Source organism: Montipora capricornis, chromosome 3, assembly GCF_036669925.1.
Source record: "Montipora capricornis isolate CH-2021 chromosome 3, ASM3666992v2, whole genome shotgun sequence".
Classification (NCBI taxonomy): Eukaryota; Metazoa; Cnidaria; class Anthozoa; order Scleractinia; family Acroporidae; genus Montipora; species Montipora capricornis.
The window spans coordinates 74,564,116-74,584,849 of record NC_090885.1 but is presented as its reverse complement, the minus strand read 5'-3'; the positions used below and the strand labels follow the sequence as shown (position 1 = coordinate 74,584,849).

At 38.6% G+C, this 20,734-nt stretch overlaps 2 protein-coding genes and 1 long non-coding RNA gene across 15 annotated transcripts in view; 2 read left to right on the top strand and 1 right to left on the bottom strand.

Moving 5' to 3' along the window:
* LOC138044094 (rootletin-like) overlaps nucleotides 1-3,592 on the top strand; it is a 13,798-nt gene extending 10,206 nt beyond the window's left edge. For all 13 annotated transcript variants that reach the window (XM_068890725.1, XM_068890726.1, XM_068890730.1 and 10 more), the window contains 3 exons: nucleotides 1-801; nucleotides 2,379-2,453; nucleotides 3,332-3,592. The exon at nucleotides 1-801 is cut by the window's left edge and continues 30 nt beyond it. In XM_068890725.1, coding sequence (XP_068746826.1) covers nucleotides 1-801; nucleotides 2,379-2,453; nucleotides 3,332-3,387 — 932 coding nt within the window. In that variant the 3' untranslated portion in view covers nucleotides 3,388-3,592. The remainder of the gene's footprint in view (nucleotides 802-2,378; nucleotides 2,454-3,331) is intronic.
* A 430-nt stretch (nucleotides 3,593-4,022) lies between these two features.
* Nucleotides 4,023-20,382, top strand: LOC138044091 (uncharacterized). The gene is made up of 3 exons (XR_011131392.1): nucleotides 4,023-4,156; nucleotides 20,101-20,160; nucleotides 20,246-20,382. It is a non-coding gene; the product is annotated as an uncharacterized lncRNA (long non-coding RNA).
* On the bottom strand, nucleotides 14,703-15,844 carry LOC138044090 (homeobox protein EMX1-like). The gene is made up of 2 exons (XM_068890722.1): nucleotides 15,498-15,844; nucleotides 14,703-15,152 (listed from the first exon to the last, which is right to left on the bottom strand). Exons 1-2 carry the CDS (start codon nucleotides 15,760-15,762, stop codon nucleotides 14,833-14,835), a joined length of 585 nt encoding a protein of 194 aa, XP_068746823.1. The 5' UTR covers nucleotides 15,763-15,844; the 3' UTR covers nucleotides 14,703-14,832.
* Nucleotides 20,383-20,734: the final 352 nt, after the last annotated feature.

Here is a 20,734-nt window from a genome sequence, read left to right as displayed (position 1 = left end):
AGCGTGCAGCTTCTACTCGAAAATCACGAATCAGAAACCTTCCACCGATCATAGATAAGTCCCGGCTAGGAAACCTAAATGCTGGAGTTACAAACGAAAGACAAGCCAAAGACCAAACCTGCTGGGCCAAGAGTTGGGCAAAGGAACGCGCCGAACAAACCAACGTTCATTCTAAAGATATTACAGATTGCATGTCACACAGCAGAATGAAACATTTTCGTTCCTTGGACAGCTTAAGTAAATCAACGCGAAAGAAGAACGAAGTGGTGGCGATGAACGAAAAAGAGGCAATGTTATTTAAAAGACTCAAAGGGATCTACGCCAATTCCACAGAAAGAACTTTGCAAGCACAACGATTACAGAAAAGTATTAATCGACTTCAAACGAGAAGTATTCACTCAGAAATAGACTGTAGTATGAAAGAGTACAGCAGAAAACTTGAAGAAGATAAAAGAAATAGATCAGAGCTGAAACGTTTGAGGGACAGGTATTCAAAAGATAGGGAACGCCGTCATAGGAGTTCCTACGTGAGTTTGACCGCATTGCAGTGTCCTCGCGTGTCACGTGAAGCCTATGGTTTGCCCGAAGAGGGTGACGAAGACAGGCAGTCTGGCGTGACGCAACATACTCAGGAGAAGTTGCGTGACATCTGGAAAAATGCTATGAGACGTGCAGCCTTGGTTGATAAAATAATAAGAAAAATGACGAAAGAGAAAGATCCGTTACCTCAAATTAGAGTAAGAAGGCAAAGTATTGCTCAAAGAGAAACAAGAACCCCGAGTCCAAGACAAGAAAGAGAAGGTTAGTGATAGAGAGGGATTTGCGCCCTTCTGTTAGTATATTGTAGGTCAAATCCAGTCTCAGGTTGAATCAGTTTAATTTTTACCTAGGTTAAACTGGTGATCCACAGTTTACCTAGGCTGAATATGCACTATATACCTAGTTTGAATCAACAATCAATCCCCACAAAGAAGTATTGAAAACACCCTCCACTCTCCACCTGGCTTACGTATGTCAACCGCACAACTTCTTAATGTTCCTTACCATCTTATCGGTTTATATTTTCAAACACTTATCCATTCAGCCTCAACATAACAATGTAGTAAGGGAACAGAGAACTGTACTATGCTCTTACCGTTACTCGAACTCGGCCGGTGTCACTATATTTACGTTTGTATACTGAATCAGTCAAAGTCGATAGCCAATTATGTATGATAACCAAAACTAATCCTAACCTGACCTTAATTTCCGTTAAGCTTTTCAGTTCTTTGGAGTGCATATTCAACCTGGGTAAAATGAGGATCACCAACCTCGGTAAAAACGGATTCAACCTGAGACCGAATCGGCAATATGCACAATTGAAAGCTAGCGCTCATAGTGAAGTCTTCTTGCACGGCTTTAGTTTTTATTTTGGTGGGTAACCTCCGGTATAAAAACTCGAAAATGCCTGCTATGGTGGATGGGCAGTGTTACTAATTCTGCAGATACTCAAACATAGTTCTAAGAGGCCCTTTTAGGGGGGTTTTTTAGTCATCCCATATTGATCCTAAAATCCCGGGCCAGGTATCCCTAGGGTATCCCTAAAATTACTGAGACTGTTATCCCGGCCTAAAATTACTTATCTTTCAAATTTGACAATAAGTGGCAATTTTAACTTGAAGTGTAAAGCGACACGTTTTTAACAGATAACCTAATACACAAGAGGTTGACCGAATTAAGGACGGTGCCTACTATTGTTTTTGCGCATTCGTGCTGCGCATCTCCAGGTACTCGGATTTCCTATCGCCTTTGCTTACTAATACAGGGATAATATTTGCGCGGTTTAAAACTATCCGGAGAAAGTAGATCTTAGTAAGTACTCTTGGTATTCAAAAAGACAATTGGGGGTAACCATGCATTTTTGAGAGATAATTAAGCTTCAATTTGAGAAAGAAGGCCATACATTGCTTTGTATTTTAAAGCTTTTTACAAATATTATTCATGAATTATCTTTGAAAAATGCATGGTTACCCTCAATTTTCTTTTTTGATTTCAATAACACTTGTTAAGACCTACATTTCCTGCATAATCACACACCGGGGAAAAAATATCTTTAATTAGTAGGCACCGTCCTTGAAGAGCCCGGTGAGAGCAAATCGTGGACACCTTGCTTGAATTTGGACTGATAAATTACCCGTTACTGTTCATTACCAGACGCCAGTGATGTATATCCGCGGAAAAAATGACCAAAAGTATGATAATCGAGGAATCAAAGCTACTTTTTATTATCCTTAAAACTATCTCGGTTATCCCTTACTCCTGAAGTTATTTCGTCAGTTACCTCTTATCCCTAAAGCCCTGAACAGGGCCTCTCTAATTACGGGTGATTCTCTTAATAGAGCTACAGCGAGATTCAGAAGAAACGGCGAACCGTCTTGAAGTTATGCTCGGAGAAATCGATGCCATGTCGACAGGTACGCTCAATGAATCAGTTAGTGTGTCAGTGTTTCAGTCGATGAGTCGTCTTGTCAGCTTTCGAAAATTAAACGTTTTGTTCCACAAGCTGCTTGAGTAAATTTGTCAGTGGGTGCTTCTGTCGGTCAGTAAGCTTGCAGTGAGCCAGTCAACTGACCTATTCGTGTGCTCCTTACATCAGTGTTGATCGCTCGGCAGGTGGTCAGAACCCAGTTGTTCGCTGAGGTTGGATAGCGTTATTGACATGTAAAACAGCCAAAAACAGGAGGAGCGAGGCGACAAACAAACCGTAGACGACGGCCATGTGGTCAACTCAACTCTTTATTAACCCATAATATGCAAACTCAACATACATCCGTCGCGTTACGTCACGCAGTACATTACAGTTATCCGCTGGATAACTCAAATGGTTTTGCTAGTGTTTATCTCGCGATGGATAGTGTTTTATCCGGTGTATAGCGTTATCCACCTTTCGAACAACCGAGGCAAGGGCGTTAACCACAGGCTTGCTGCTGGGTCGATCATCCAGTGGTCATTGGCGTATATTTTTCCGATAAAACCCGTTCCCAGGTGAAACCCGTTTTTACCTAGGATAAATTGGTGATCCTCATTTAACCTACAATATATGTTCATTGCTGTGACTTTAACATCGCCAGTTCCCACGGCCTGCGCCCGTTTGACCTTCCCGTTTGGAAGGTATGGGTATTTTCTGTCCTTTTTGAGAATTGATATCTGGTTTATAGGTAGAGTGCATATTCAACCCAGATAAAATGAGGATCATGAATTTAACCTAGGAAAAAACGGATTCAACCTGAGAACGGATTTTACCGACAACATATTCACAGGTAGATTATTTTTTGGTTCCTTTTCTTTGCAGTTTTGTCGGAATCAGACGAAGATCTGACCGATACTGACGAAGAATTCGATGATTAGTTTGTTTTTTACTCTTCAAAAGGATTTGAAACGCTTTTGAAAATAAAATTTAAATTTAAAAAATAACGGTATATAATAGATGATTGATATACTCTTCTTTGGTTAAGCCACAAGGGAGTGCTAATCAGTCTTCGATAACACGGATCAATATATTATTTATTTATAAATATTTTCAACGAAATTGTAATATTCATATGTAACATACCGGAGACAAATAAAGAACTAAAAGAAAAAAGTGATGGCTTCTTTTCAGTTTTATAAGGAGAAATCTGGGAAAAGAGTTGGGAAGGTCAGGGGACGTCTTTTAGGAGAGTGGGTGTCATTGGCTCCTGAAAAGAAAGGAATTTAAAAAAAATGACGACGTGACGTTAAGCCGAATAATGGGTGTGGCAAGTCGTTGGGTGTATCTATGTACGTGTTTTCGCCAAGATTCTTTCGGCACGCGTAAAACGATGAGTAACTGCTTGCTGAGCGAGCGAACGTGTTTACCTGTCGAATCATTAAATGTTTTGAATGAACTACGCCGTTAGGAGAAATCTCATGAATGGCACCCGTCATTGAAAGAGGACTGGTGTCCAGAAGGAAAGGCTACATAGGCCAAACGAATATGGCTAATGTAAACAGCTTCGAAGAAGGTGGACAATTTTCTAGCTAAATCGGCGAGAAATCCCATGTTATCGTTCCATCAAGCATACAAATCTTAGAACAAATTCATCAGTGAAAACACAGCAAGTGCAAAATCCACGTAACTCCTGGAAAATGTCATTTGGTAAGTGAACTTTGAAATGGCCTCTTATAATTAGATTTCTCGATTGAGCTATGCCCATACTGTTGAGTTGTTGAATGAATCCTTTCTTTTCACAAAAATGAAGTAGGTAAAGTTAAAATCTACCCTTGTGAGAGCCCTAGCAGGCTCTTGGCGCTTCGAAATCAAGGCATCCGTGTGGATCATGCGAACGGAAGAAAAGCTGGAACGCTGAGAGATTATCATATGCTTATGCATAGGTAGCCCAGTTTGTATCGGTGATAATGTAGGGTTTGTATGGGTAAATACAGGACACACATGGAACGAAGTTCAAGTCTAGAAATGCCGTGTAAGAAGTTGCGAACGAAAATCAATAACTTCCTATTGACTCGGCTTTTCGTGGTTCACAGTGTCCTTATTACTCACACGGAGTTTCAGAAAAGTAAGGTCCGTTTTCCTTGCATATGCATGGAAGGTGAAGTGGACCTTATTTTTCTGAAACTCCGCGAGAGTATTAAGGACAACTAAAGCCATGTGGTAAGTTATATCAATTTCCATACAAATTTCTAGACTTGAATTTCACTCCATAGCCCTCCATATGTGTCCTGTGTTTTCCCATAGAGATAGCCTGGGGTACCTATGGATTATGGCGGGAACAGTTTTGAAAAAGTCATTTCACCTCCTGATATGCTGGAATCTCTTAGCTTTTAGGACTTTATGTTTAATCTTTATCTTAACGGTGTAAAAGCAGAGCGCTATCGGGATTAACCGGCTCTTTACTATGTGTCAGTAAAACTCTGCAAATTCCTTAGCCAAGACGGCTCAGGGTCACTGACTCAAAGAAGCCTTGAAAACGTCAACATTTCATGGAATTAAAGAAGGAAAATAAAATAAATACCTCTTACTAAACGAGCGAGAGGGCCGTTCTGGGGAATATTGGCCCGAGGTCGTGGCAGTACGGACCGAGCGCAGCAAGCTTCGTACAAAAGCGACCGAAGGTCGATATTCCCCGGTACGGTCCCGGGTAAGCGAGCTTAGTAAGTTGCTGCTTGTGGGGCATCGTTTCTTTGAACTATCGTACGTAAAGTACGTAAACGGACCGTGACCACGTGATCCGTACTGTAAAATTCCTGCCAAATACCAGACAATCATGCAGAGAGTTCCATTTTGCCTGAGAATTGCTTGCCATATAATAATACGTTTCTTTGGTATTTTGGCTAAAGAAAACTTTCAGCCAGACATTTGTCATAATTGAGATAGTAAACTCTCTCTAATATGCCATATACTGCGCCAGCAGCAGCAAAGTTCTTAGTCGCTGTGGGTTCGTTGCTCAGGCCGGAAACGCCAGGAAAAGGTAAATGTGTTACAGGGGGGAAAACGCCTTATCTAGCCTTGGGATACGTAAACTGAAATAGATAAGCTGACCAGCACAGTTTGCCCGTTCTGACTCAAAGCTATGTGCCTGGTTCTATGTCAATGATGTTGGCAAACGTGGCTGGACACCTTTAAATTGAAGCTTCGTAAGCAAATGCATGGATAGTGTAATTTTTTTTGCAAAGGCCTAAATAATCTAGCTGCCCTTTTCATCCTAGAATCACTCAAGAAACCCATCGTAGCCTGAGTGTTTTCACGTGACGTCATGGCGGCCATGTTGGTGTCCCTTTACAAAGGAACGGCGGCCATGTTGATGTCCCCAACTAATCCTCCGGGAATCGAACTCTATTATCATGCAAACGCTTTCTTTTGTTTCAATGGAAAAACGAGGTTATTGATCACGTGAGTGAAAACACTCTATATACAGTTTCGTACCACAAAAGCAGTAGCTAATTGGAACAGTTTACCTCAATCTATTATCGACTTATCTACTAACCATGGAGCCGCATCCCCGTTTAAGGTGAACCATCGTTGTCTGATGGATTGGTCTGCATGTCTGGTAGCAATTGCACTCACCCTACTGCAGCTGGGAGGGGGGGGGGGGGGAGGGAAGGAAGGCTACCATGCGCCTTAAACAACCAACCCGGGAGACTTTTAAGACTCCTTAGAATCATATTATTGTAAGTAATTCTAAACCGCATGATAGCTGACTAACATTGTACACTATATCTTTATGAGGTAGCACAAAAAAAGTGAAGTGAAGAAAGGGTAGGGTTGTGCTTTGGTGAGTTTTCTTTCAGTTTTGCCGGGGTTTCCCGCCGATTATTTTTTTTATCATTTTATTTTTGTTAGTACATTTGATGCACTACAAATTAAAGTAAAAGAAATGTAATACAAAATAATCATAATGATTTAGTGTTGGCGTAAAGCATAAAATTTAAAATTTAAAACTTAAAAGATTTCACATAAGGCTCGAGGGCAACTTTAGACTGAAAGATTGCTCTACCTCATGGTGAGTTGTAATGTTAAAAAGTGTTTTGAGCTTGCTGGCCATACTGGGTAATTGTGCTTTCTTACTTATGAGCGAAGAATAAAAGTGTTTTGGTATCTTTTTTGTTACGTCAAACTCGTTACCAATAATTAGAGAAAAGGGGTCTGCAGATTGAGTACAGTTTCCACCAGAGACTTCGGCACAGAGTTTCGCAGTCCTGTCCAAACCAAAAAATTGGCTTCATGTACTTTGCTCACAATAGCATTGAAAGAATCGATATTCTTTAAATAAAATTAATGCGGCCCTGGATTCTCTTTTGAAACCAGTAAACTCAGTGGTACGGATAAAATCAGGTAGCGCATTCTGCAACTTAGCTGATACGTATGAAAATAGACCATAACTGGTTGCTCTAGGTTTATTGAGGGACAGAATAGTATTTCCGCGAAGATCATGCCTAAGAAGAGGACGGGAGAGAAAACGTATTTTTCATATAAGCAGGAAAACCCTTTAAAAAAAACCATACGTTTATAAAGAAATATGAGGAAATTTTGAATGCGCTTATTGCATAGAGATGTAGAGTTTAACTTTAGAAGTAAGAGGACAGGTAATCTGCAAATATAAATCTTGTTATTATCTTATTTACATTATACCGTTTCTTTGACACGAGGATTACAGCGAAATGAAATCCAAAATCTACGTTAACAGCACACACTGGACCTATTCCTGAGTATCTGGCTTCCAATTTTTTCCTCTGGCCGCTCTTCAGCCATTCGATGAGGGCCATCCTCGTGCTTCTCGAGCTGCTTCGTTCATGCCCAAAACGAATTCTGGGTAATTCTGCCATTCCATGACAAGGGAAGACTCCCGATTCTCGTTTCATAGTTTTTTTCATAAGTGTCGGGCCACCCCGTCCTACCAGCAAAATAGCGCATCGATTGAAGTTTTTAGCTTTCAAAACTTGCCCAAATTGTATCGGTAGGTTCGGATCCTGGAATCCGTCCACAGAAAGACCGGAGAGACAACTTCACTCGTGAACCGCCATGTTTACGACAGAGCATTTTAGGCGTCCCAGTCTGCATGAAACCATCTCTCACCTCTGTCTCGAGAAGACCAGACGCGCACGGTTCTTACGTTACGGTTATGCCTGTACAATCAAATGAAATGTCAATTCCTGGTAAAAACCAGCACGTTAATGTTTCGGTAAGCTAGGTATCGGGGAGCCAGAATATTTACGCATGCGCTGACGGAATTTTTGAACAAGAGAGAAAAACGCATTCTATTCCATGTGTTCCTATTCCGGAATACAGTCAATCGAACGCACCCTTAATCACAGTTACCTTTCCATACAAAGATAAGCCGCGCGAACGCCACTTATTTAATAGTTTCTTTACTTTATCCAAATTTTCTAGGACGTTTTTTTTTCTTGAAGAAGTTTTTGATCATACGTGTAAAAGATTCCTAATGCTTTAATCGGTTCACTAGGCCACTTGATTCCGAATGGTTTTGTCTTATTTCCTCGGTTGGACCCAATCCACTACCTTAATTCCGTCTTGGAATAATTTATAGCAAGGCCTGATACTTTTTTAAAACAACCAAGCAAAAGAAAAAGTGTTTGAGCGGAGATGCTACCTGAGATGACAGCCGTCATTATCACCTTATGATGATTGTTAGTTCCTGTAAGATTATTTCCTTGCCTACCCTTCTCCTTTGCTTCCAAAGCGACTGTCGACCGCACTGCAATAATCCGAGATTACTTAACAATTATTCCATGAGCGCGCGTTGGATATGAGATGGTAAATAGCCAACGAGGCGCGTAGCGCCGAGTTGGCTATAACCAGTCTCATATCCAACAAGCGCGAATGGAATAATTGTTTTATTAAATTCCTTAAACTCCAAAAGTTTGGAAGTACGAAATACGAGCGAAAAAGGGGAGAAAATCCTAGCGAAATCGAAAAAACTTGATGAAGATACGATGGTGTGTAATACCTGGTGGTCAGACAGACGCAGGCTTATCACAAAAACATTTCTTACCTTTGCGCGTATTTCTAAGCTTCGAAATTGATCCAAACCGCTTTCCCCAAAAACGTTTTTCTTGTGCTCTATACCAAGAGAAATTTTGATTTCTGGCGTAAAAAATTTTAGCTTAGCAACGTTTAGCGCAATCATTTACCATATATGGTCAAACTAAGGTATATGAGCTGATAACCGAGATTTAGTGAACCAATCAGAGCACGAGAATTGCATTATCCGAGGTTGAGAATTTAATAATACTAGTTATTATTAAGAGTGCGTTTGATTGACCGTATTCCGGAATAGGAATATATGGAATAAAAGTAAGAAATCCTTCATTTTTACAGAGATTCACATCAGTTAAACACCTGCTAAAATGCTATTTAAACATATCTTTATTATCCTTGTTGCTTCAAAACGCCATACATACCGTTGAAAAATCATCACTCCGCGTATCCTTATTTCGGAACAGGGTCAACCGAACGCACCCTAATAAACGAAAGGATATATTCCGGGACATCTGAGTGAAGCAGGCCGCAACGTACAGCGGGTTCTCTTTTAGTAGTCAACGTGACTTCGTTAAGAAACACAACCCAAAACAGAAAACACAACCCAAACCAATCGGCTCTTTGTAAAACCTGCTAGATTTTAACTTGGGACCAGGCTTTTATGCCGAACAAAGCGCGATATTATCCTTGAATCAGTGCCCCACCAGTAAACATTCCAGAGGAGGAATACTGAACAGTTGATCAGCTCGAAATCCATTCTGCCGTTAGACAGTGAATTTTTAATAAAAACACAAAAACCTGGTCCCTGTTACACGTACCACTGTATGATATATTTGAATTCTCAGTTTTTCGTTAATCGTTATATACAGGACGGAAATACAAAGTAACACTTTGAAGCCTATAATTATTATTTATCAGTCTCGCAGAGAATTTTAACTGATACAAACACATGAAAACGCGAGGCGTCATTCTTTTCGCTCAATTTGATGATCGTCTGATTGTGGGATAACATCTCTCGCTTGCAGATGACAACTTCCCACTCTGATCTCGGTGCAGCCAGTGTGTAAAGAACCTTACATTGCTGGAACACTGTCCCAGGAGGTAGTTCATTGTCACCACACATGATTAAGGCCCTCTCATAATAGCCCGTCATTTTCTTAAATAACACGAGTTTGTCTTCACCCTTTGACAAAAAGGAAACCTAAACAAAGCGGTGATTTGGTTGTTGAGTCAAGAACAATAGATCCGTAGGTCTCTCCGAGATAAACACGTGCAATTTTTTTAATTGTTGCTTGTTTCCTGCATAATTGTGTTTTTGGCGTGAAGGCACGGTCGGCTGAGTTCTTGGCAAGCTTTAGAGATGCTAGAAATAAACTCTGTTTCCGAGCCAGTACTTAACTTATGCCATGAAGGGATCTATAGTTCGTTCAATTGTGTGCGTATTTTCTTTCATGTCATAATTTGTTCATCTCCTTAATCTCTGTTGGCCGTTAACAAGGGAAGACATTTTGAGCCTACGCGTCGGACTTGGCTGGTGCAATTTGAATTTCAATTAAAAAAGACAATGAGAAAACTCCTTTTCGTTTAAGTGGGCTGGAAATTTCTTTCCTTTGCTTTCGATTGAAGCTTAAGTTCCCATTTACGACAAAAAGCTTGATGCGATCTTTTCATTAACGTAATCCGAAGACCTCCTTCGCGTAACAACCTCACTTCCTGCAGCGTAAAACTGAAGCCACACATCAATCAGTTTTAGAACTTTATGTCTGCAAATGATGAATGACTTTATTAGCATTTTTTGTCAACTTTCATGAAATTTTTCTCTGTCTCTCTTGAATTTACTTTTCATATTTGACAGCTAATTTATCTTCAATAAAATGACAGAACTTTAATAAAAAAAAGGTAGTTTGTAGTTGGTTTTCCAGTGGTTGATTTATTTAGTTGTTTGGATGTATCAAAGTTCGTAAAGTTGCCAACACCTGATAGAGTTTTTGGCCTTAGGCTATTTAATCTATTCTCGAAAGTGTTGTTTTGTGAGAACTTTTGCTTTTACCAGTTTTTGAAGGTGTAAAGTCTTGATTTCATTGTTTTTTAGCTGTAGTTTATCTTTTGAAGTCCGTGTGAGTTTGCTTTGCAAGATTAATTACCTCTTTTCAGCTCAAAATGACAATGATTTCGTTCAGTACAGGTCAAGGCAAGAATTATATTTTTAGCGAGGGTGAGCGGAAATTAATATTTACAAAAGCGTTTTTTAAAGGTTCATTTCACTGAAACAAAAAATTCTCTTTTGAAGTCTTTATTTTAGTTTTCCAAATAGTGTTCACTAATTCAATTTTATTCAAGATTCGTTTGTTAAAGATCACGATTTGAGAGTTCCTGTTTTCAATAGCACTCTTGATGAATGTAGACGTGATCAAGTGTTTCTGCAGTCGTAAAATTGCTTTTGACGTTGTTGGGGTACTTACTGTTTCCCTGATATAATAGATGCTTTCAATTTCTCGATTTAGAAAGGACTGATAACCTTTGAAGACCTTGAAGCTTGGTGTATCATTACTCGAATTATGGTATAAAGGCCGGTCGCTACGGTATTGTCGCCCCAAGAAAATCGCTTTAAAACATTATGAACACACACAATTGCAAACTCTATTAGATTACCAATCATCCATCGTAATTAGAATCACTTAGATTATTTTTCTCGTGGGAAATGCTCTTATGCCGTGGTTTTCTCAAATTAAATGCTACAATCGAATCAACGAGGCCAGTCTCTGTTAGATTGATTAGAAAACAAAAGCAGAAATAGTCTTGCCACTCCTTCACAGCTGATGGAAGCATTCAAGAGAAAAGGAAATTTTACACATCTTAAATGGGCCAGACATTTAGCTATGTTACAAAAGTGAAAACTGCAAGTGGGTCTCCTTTATCGCAATCATATCACCTTCGGCAGTTGGACGCCGTTCAAAATTGGCCACTCGTGTGTGGCTTTCAAAAGCACTTTTACACACACCCCATTGAAGATACTTAAATGTGTGAAAATCGAAAGGCGCAGCTATTCTCCGAACAAAATATATCACCTGGTTCGAGAAGACACCGAATTAAAAACTCAAATTTGTCTTCGAAGGGGTAATGAGAGTCAACTGTGTTTTTTTAACTGTTTTCGTCAAAGGATTTTACAAGGCGAGTTGCGCAAAAGTTATCCCTTTAGCTTATGTTAAAGAACTCATTTGTTTAATGTATTATTGCAAGAATATTACCAATTAAAGTTGCTTCTTATAGCCAAGCCCTTAACAAGAGTGAGTCTTATTGTTGGGGTGCAAAAGGCCGCAAAGCATTCTCAGAGCCTCTTGGTTGTCATGACTACGTTGTCACATGTGTCTTTAAAGCTCCACACATGTTGCTCCCCTTGAATCGTTCTGGAAAGTTTCATGGACGGAAGGTCTGCCCTCATTTTCGGACTATATCATCCTGTCACGTAAACTAAGCGTTGCATTATTGTCATTTATTATTGTAACGAGTTCTTAAAAATCCCTTTTTTCCTTATTTAACCGTCTTGGAATTATCGACCTCCAAACCCCCCCCCCCCCCCTGCTTAGTGAAAAACAAGTGGAACAATTATACAATAAAGAATTCTCTCACGAGAAAATATCGCAATGAAATCCTTGAACGAGATGTTGGTTTTTCGCCAAGTTATGAGCATCATTGATCAGTTTAAATGCCGCATTTTTGCGTCGGTCACTTCGAATTTACCTCATGGCGGAACTACTGAAGACTTTCTAGAATTTGATATCAGCATAGTTCAGTTTATTCTGTCTAATAGTTTATTTGCAAAGATTGAAAACGTCAATGCGGACTTAATCGAAAGGGAAATTTGCCACATCAGCGGAAAACTAGAGATCGCAGGTTTCCCGCAACGTGAATCATCTCTCGCCTAAGTGTGATACGATCAGGGAGATCGTGAAAGTGAAACCTTCTGATGTCATTAAAAAAGTAACAGTTTTCGTTCAATCGTAAAATCACACCGCGACGTAAGTAAGAAGAAAGACACAAGGAGAGCATAAGGAAGGAGTGGTTCGCAGATGCCCCGGAATCAAATCCCTTTCTGACCAGCAAGAGGTTTCATCTTCGGTGCTCTGAAATTCACTTTTACCCTTTGCTTGCCAATTAACTGGCCTCTGCCAGTTGGGCTTCTTAGGGAAACTGAGATATAGGGAGCTTGAAACCAAATTGAGAGTTGTTAACTTTGACGGTCGGAATAAATTTCGATTTTCATTCAACTTGTATTTGAGGTTAGCCATTCAATTCTGCGCAATCACCCAATTTGCCGCCATTTTTGTCTTGAATCATTTTTAAGCTTCCCTGCAAATAAATGTTTTTGCTACTTTTATCTTTCAAATTCTTTACATTTTTGTTTAATTAAAAATGCGATTATCTCTCTCTATAGTGAGGCCTAATTTGATAATATCAGTAAACTGTTTTCTGCATTCTTAGTTTAATTTTGCATTTTTTGCCACTGCAAAAGCCATATTATGGGACTTGAAGCCCCACAAAAAGTTCTTAATTCGGTAGCTTGCTGAACGACAATGGACAAATCGTTTTCCAGCAAATTCTCGGAGGTTATCGCTCTATTTAAACTTGAAAAACACGGAAAATGATTCAATTTCACTGTTTTTGGCTAATAACCCTAACAGCAGTTTAAATTTTTACTTTATCCCACGCAAAATTAGTGATCGAAAACCGTGTTTGAAGACAGGAGTTAGACCACTGAGAAGTTCGACGATCGAACCTTTGATGTACTTTTGTCTTTATAAGTTACGTGGATGAATTTGTTTCTTTCCACTTATAACGTGAATCATTTTGCCTTGAAGTAGTTTAATTCCTAGTTTCTCTGCAACCAGTCTCTCAAGTTAACCGGGGCATAAATTTTTCATTAAGTCCTATATTAAGTCGATTTTACCCCTATTGCATGGAGGCAAAAGTCCTAAATGAGATTTAAAGCCCACAGATAAATGTTAAATCATCCTCAAAATTACAAATCGAAAATAACTTTGGGGTTGCCTTTAGCTGACGCTCCGTGATGTGAATTCAGAATCTTATTTCGGCAATTTATACAAGTTTGCATTGTGTTTTCAACTCCAACGCGTGAAACTATACATGTGTTTTTGAACGTAAAGGACATCTACCCTTCTCTCGGCTTTCCTTAACGTTTCAAGCTTGAAATTCGCCCGCCTTCAAAGATGGGAAAATGCCGCTACTTCCCGTGGTTAAATTTCAGCCCGCCTTTGAAATAGTTATTTTTTGTACGATCTGATAGCCGTAGTATTTTTCAAAAACATTTAATCCCCTTTACGAGGATTTTATGCCCGTTCGTTTCATTTAAAGGGAAAAATCTGGGCACCTCGCCGAGCAGATATATGGTTTGGTGCCGGGAATGGACTGCATGTTCTCGATACTAAGACAACCCTTTTGTGTTGTGAACGGTATTTTATCACAGTTTCATTGACAAATGCTATTCACGAGAAATTTGTTGTACATAGCGTAATATTTTGGAGCTTCCTCCTTAAAAAACTCCTCAAATCAGTCATTTCTACGCTGTACTATTTGCAGGATCATTCAATCAGACAGCATTAATTGCTGGTAAAAATGGAGGACAAAATATTTTTCTTTCGTCTTCAAAGAATGTGGATAATTTTGCCATTGTACACAACGTTTCATTTTTTAAAAGCGTTTATTTTATTTCGTAGCAAACGTAATGTTTCTATATTTTTTACAACTTTTCTTCGCTTTTTTCGAACTAAATACAGTTTCTTATGCTATTTATTTACACTAAACGTATCCCCTTTTTTCATGTATGATACAATTTTATCGTTTAAGCACCAATTTCATGTCAATTCAAGTCTTTTCAGTGAATTCATACCTACTAACTTTCACCAGTACAAGGAATGTAGCCTTTTTTCTCTCTTATTAATACAGTTTTTCTTTGAAATTTGTGCACTCCTCAACTCATGACCCGACTTGTTTTCTACACCGTTTCAAACTGAGAAAAGAACTGCTCACTAACAGCAAAGTAAGTGAATTTTAAAAGGTAACGATCGATTTTTCTTAATTTTCCAGCTTTTAGCTCAACAAAGACATCTTCTGGTCTTGTGCCTTAGAAGTTTTATGAAAAGGCTAATAACTGATGTCGAAGTTCACTTTCTGAACGGTTCAGAAGCCGAGCAAGTAGTCTTCGAGAATGAGCGATGCATATGTAGTTCCAGCGTATATTACTACTGTTCCATGCGATCGAAAAGGCCTACAAAAAATTGTGATCTATATATAATCAATCATACAACGTGGTCGTTGTCTTCCTTCGACACTTGGCCATTGCTCAAACTGTGACATTCGGCCATGTTTATCCCTGCACCAGAGCTTTTCGTAGGCTGTGATGAAGCTTTTTCCTCGGCTTGTTGGCGCTTCCATTTTGTTCTTCGGTTTTGAAACCAAACTTTGATTTGAGTCTCGGATAGATTCAGGAATGATGCAAGTTGTTTTCGCTCTGTTCCAACGATGTAATGGTTCTTCTCGAAAGCATTTTCCAAATGTAAAAGCTGGGTTGGAGTGAATGCCGTTCGTATCCTCTTGGGCCGGCGACACGCTACAAAACCTGTAGAGAGAGTGAAACACACCTTAAAGATCTTCATTGAGACAAGCTTTTTTAACGAACTGAGTAAATGATATGTCCCAAATGTCTTTTTTTTATGAAATTGAATTTGTCCTTTGCATGGAAAGTGATGATATAGAAAACAATGACTGAGCTTCAAGAAAATACAAGTGCAGGAATATATGACTCGTGTAGAACAGCCCATGTGAGTTTAGAAACATTTCCTTAACTTCATGGGTCGCAGAATGACGGAGTTATTGCTTTGAAGTATGTGTCATGCGGATGGATAAGGAAAGCTAAGGAATTCAGTTGAAGTGTAATAGAAAAGTCAATAGATCTAAATCTTACCACTGTGGAGCGTGCCAGCAGTGTAGCTGCAGTTTAAGTCGTGCACATATCGATGACTCGAGGCGCACGGATAGAAGGAAAACGAACCAGAGTTGTAAGCCGATAAGCTGTGCAAGGGATGCGAATCGAACCTGACAGCCATGGGGTATTCAGTTTGCGACTTGTAGCTTGCATAGCTTTGTGTTCCGGTCGAGGGCTGAAGTGCGGAGTTAGGTCTGTACATGGAATTGATAAAGGACGACTGAGATCCCTCATAAGCATGCATTTTCGATCCAGAGAAGAGCTGTCGATCTTGGGGCTGTGGTCACTGACTGATGTGCTCTTCTCGCGTCTACGTCCAAGAGTGGCTGCTTCGTGCAAGCAATCCAATTATATATATCCTACAATTTAATTATTATTACTACAATACATTGTTCCCATTTTCAATTAATGACTTGGAACTAATTAAAAGTGTAAGCACTGAAGAAATACAAGCTGTCGGATACATCGAAATAATGAGTACTGGGAAATTTGGAAATGGTCTCAGCCATGGAATAACCTAAACTCGCCAATCTACGGCCCAGCAAGCATTTCAACAACCTAAGTGAAAGGATGATTTTGTTGACGTCTTGGGCCTGTTAAGCCAATGATAGCTCGAAACAGAGGGATAAAATTTTAAAATAGGGGCAAATGCTTCCTCAATGAAATTAAATATAAAAATGAAATTAAGATCTGAATAATTCGCCAATGATGGAACAAAATTTGTTGTTAAGAAAGGGAGGCGCTGGACGAATCAATCAAGATGGATTCGAATAAAATCCCTGCTTTACGATGAATCCGAAATTCGCTGTATGTAAAAAGTAATAAAGGTGTCAAATTATTATAGGATTTAATAATCAGAATTTAAAAATGAATGCTACAAATAGTGATTGGTCAAAAATCAAAAATGATCAATGACTTCTCTAACAGTCTTTGTTTCGTGTGCTTTCAAAATCATGATTTTCAATGAAGAACCGCCATATGGTATCCTCAAAATATCTTCATTACATTTTAATAATCTCCCGTCGAAACTGTTTGGAAATCTACTAAATAATGAATTTCACTTAAGCACTGAAGTTTAGAGCATTAATGCAAAAAATATAGCATTGTTTCGACTCTAAATTGTGACTCTCAAAACGCCAACCGAAATTTCATACCGACGTGATAGAGTACAGCCTTCGCTTAAATCCGTGATCTTAACCCATTAGAGCTCTACAAAGGCTATCTTTGTTTATTTGGACAAAGATTACCCATGGTTTACAATAAAAAAGGCATTTGAATTCGCAGTTCATTTATTTAAGTTAAGCCAATTTCAATTAGGAAATATCCGATAGGTTTTTAACACGTTCACCTCACAAAGTGAACATGTTGACGAATTTTTCTTTCGCGTTGTTACCGACTTTTCAGTGTTTCTTTATGTAGGTTTTGTGGCGGGCAAACGAAATAATTCTATCGCACAAAACAGGGAAAGAAAGTATAAGAAATTGTACAAAACACCCGAGAGTCTGAAACTAGAGGATGCATTGCTTTATAGTGGACAAAATTGAGAAACTTCCAATTGTGCCACAATTAAATGCTTCTAATGTTTTGGAATCGAATACTTCCTTTCCAGAGTTAGAACTGTAATGCTTTTAACTAAGAACGGCATTTTCCAACCCCTCAATTTAAAAAAAAAAAGATACTTTAGTGGTAAGCTGTTTATTAATTTTTATTTTATTTTACCTTCTTGAACAGCGAGACAAACTCTTACTTAAAATCGTGGGCTAATCGATTCTTTGGCTAAAAGTTAGGACAATTTCAACGAAGTAATGTAGTAGGCTGATTACACAACTCGTCTTTATAAGATTAATACGCTTGCAATGCTGGGTATACTTTGTCTTTCTCCAAATGGAATACGAATTAAGCTTTAAGAGGAACTTTACGGTGAAATAATCAGGCTAAAGTTCGAGTAAATTAAGCAAGATGACCAACTGCTGTGATTGCAAAGAAAGGATGTAGATTTCGTAATGTACTCGAAGCAAAACAGAGTTAGGGGGTCATCGATCTCACGCTAGAGTGAAAAAATGTTTCTTTTTAAGCAATCATTTTTGAATTAATATTTTTGCTTTTGGAAAACGAAGTAGTTGGGTCTTAATCGTCCCCAAGCGCTATGGTTTTAACTTTGAGTTGCTGTAACTTATCCTTCCACTAAAATATTGATAATTTAAAATGAAAAACTACTTTCTAGTTTTTGTTCACACAGGTGAAACCGGGAATAACTACAAATCAATGGCATAGCTACGTCATAAACACAAATGCTCTATTCCTTTTCTTAGTCAAAATCCAGCCCTATTATCTTTGCTTCTTTTCGGCCATTAAAAGGTTGAGCAATTTTAAATAAAAGATTTATGATATATTGTAATTGAGTTAAGTATACGTTTCCGTGCATAAGAGTTTTATACGTCTCCATTTAGCCTCATGGGAAACTCACATCTGTGCTTGACTGTTTATCAAACACAATCCCGTACATTTTTCATACACTTGTTTAAACAAGTCGCAAACATCAAGCAAACATTGCCATTTCATTTCACCGTCATAGCCAAAAGATATTTTACAGTTTTTATAGAGTATTTGAAGGAGGAATTTCGTGAGTGACGATTTAATCGCAATTTCTGAGAAGCTACTAATATTTCAACGCATGGAGGAATACGAGAACTTATTCGGCCTGATCTTTGCATAAAAGAAATATCAAAGGTGTCTACGGGTAACTTAAATTTCAGGAAGTAAAACAGAATTGCGGGCAAAATGAACAAAGACGATAACTAGATGAGAACATGTTAATTCTTCAGCAAAAAGGGCGGATGTTGCTGTGTCTCAAAGTATCAAGAAATCTCCTGAATTTATTAAAAGCCAGCAACACGAGGTTTTCACTCATTAAAGGTTAGAGTGCGCAATTAGTATGTAAAATCCTGCTACCATCCTTCACGGAGCAGCGACTAACATGAAAGTTAGGGAAGCGATTTACGAAAAGCTATATCTCGATGTTTTCCTTCGATTCTCTGAACTTGCATCAAAGAATACAAATTGGAGTTCAATCAGTTGTGCATGTGGGAATCCAAAAAAAAGAAAGTTATAATCCTTTTTATGAACATCAAAGGCAGGTTTTTAAAAATGCAAGGATTTGTTCAGTTTTGAGGTCGGCGCCGCTAGTTTATAGTGAGAAAATGTATGAATGCTTTTAGATGTAATCATGAAAGGTAGATCTCCTCTTCATTCGTATTAGCTCTGTCTGATTGGTTTTTCGCCACAACGGCTGTCAGACCATGGACGCATTCATAGCGAAGTAGCTGATGATGCATTTATTGGTTACTGATTCATTTTCGATTGCTGATTTCTTAAAACGCAATTATGAACAAGTCAGTATTTGTGGAGTTTATAGAATGAAATCGGTAATGATTAGTTCTCACTTTGAAATATTTAATGCCAAAAAGACTATTTTATCGAGTGAGAGAGTTTCACTGTAAACGACAACTGCCTTCCTGTTTCGCTTTGTCGGACACCGCCTTCTGTAATTTGTTTTTTCAGTGGCTTTGCACATGCGCAAGTCACTTCATCAGAGACGACATCATAGACAAGAAGTCCTTGAAACGGGGTATCTACAAAATTGCCAAAATTGTAAATGGCTAGGTCGTAGCTTTAAAAGTTTAGGAGCATTCTTTGGCCACGTGGATAACTAATATAAGATTAAAAACACGCTATAATAATAATAATAATAATAATAATAATAATAATAATAATAATAATAATAATAATAATAATAATAATAATACATTAATGGTACAATCACGTCCCTGAGAGCGTACAGGAAAATGAGAACTTTAGGACTTCAGCATACGGACAGACCATAACATCGAGGCTGGGAGGCCAGATCTAATGCTTGTTGACAAAAGCAAGAAAAGCTGTCATATTATAGACGTGGCAATTCCAGAAGACAGTGGAGCAAAAGAAAAGGAGGCCGAGAAGGTTGAAAAGTATCAAAATCTGGCCAGAGAATTGAGGAGGATGTTGGAAGTGAAAACCAAAGTCGTACCAGTTGTATTGGGGGCTTTAGAAACAGTGCCATTGCGACTGAAGGGCAACTTAAAGGGCATAGGAGTAGACACATCAATTACCTTAATCCAGAAGACTGCATTGCTGGGATCAGGCAGGATACTAAAAAAAGTGTTGGAAATGTAAAGGACAGGGAAAAGAAACATTTTGGTGTTCATTGGCAACTTGTTGTTGCCCGACACCACAAATTTACCAGCTGTTAAAAACTTAAGCTGAGCAGTATGACTATGAAATAATAATAATAATAATAATAATAATAATAATAATAATAATAATAATAATAATAATTATTATTATTATTATTATTATTGTTATTATTAAAGCGTGTTTTTAATCTTATAAGAAGAAGACAAGAGCGGCGATCGCGATAGCGATAATAATCAGTTAAATAATATTAATATTGATATTAGTGAAAATCTTTCTTGCAAAGAAGGTGCCTCGTGCGCTGGTTGTCTCGTTTTCGATACTTCAACAATATCTATGAATCTTTCATTAGGGAGGCCAAACACATCAGGAAGAATCCTATGGGGCTCCAGGTGGAAGGAAAGTCACAATGGCAAGTAATCACGTTTGTTTTTCAATGTAAATTTTACTTGTGATGTAGATTGCGACGTTGCGACTGTTCTTCTATTCATCCTCAGGCGATGAGGTCGACTAGTCACGTCTCACCTCGAAGCAGGACAGTCGACTATGATTGGTTGGTTTTCAGCAGCCGGAGAATGAAAGTGGAGAGTCACTGGAATTTCCTCAGTTGTCATAAAAATGAACTGAAGAAACATATCATAAGAATACACAACTCCGTTTCTTGTTACGCCTTAGCTGTTCTATTTTAAATATGTACACACAAGATACCAACTGTATCACAAGTTCATCCGAAAAGCGATTATTAGTTTTGCAAAAGCTTGCTCTTCGTTTAATCTTTTTTGTGGTGCTCGTGAGCATGAAATTCCTTTTTTTGTTAGAGGAAACCTCTTCCCTTAACGTTTTCTATTTTGCAATATGCTAGTTATCTAAGGTATGACATTCACTGGTCAGTCCGCTCCTATTAACGTTCTCAATCATTTTACCAGAACTGGTACAGTTCACAACACTCAGAGAGCAACCTCAAAAAGGGTTGTTTACATGGAGAG

What these genes read in the sequence shown, in the direction of transcription:
- LOC138044090 (XM_068890722.1), bottom strand. Translation starts at nt 15,762, where the DNA reads ATGCATGCTTATGAGGGATCTCAGTCGTCCTTTATCAATTCCATGTAC. An exon ending in TGCTGGCACGCTCCACAGTG is followed by an intron (nt 15,153 to 15,497) that starts GTAAGATTTAGA and finishes CTCTCTCTACAG; the next exon opens with GTTTTGTAGCGTGTCGCCGG.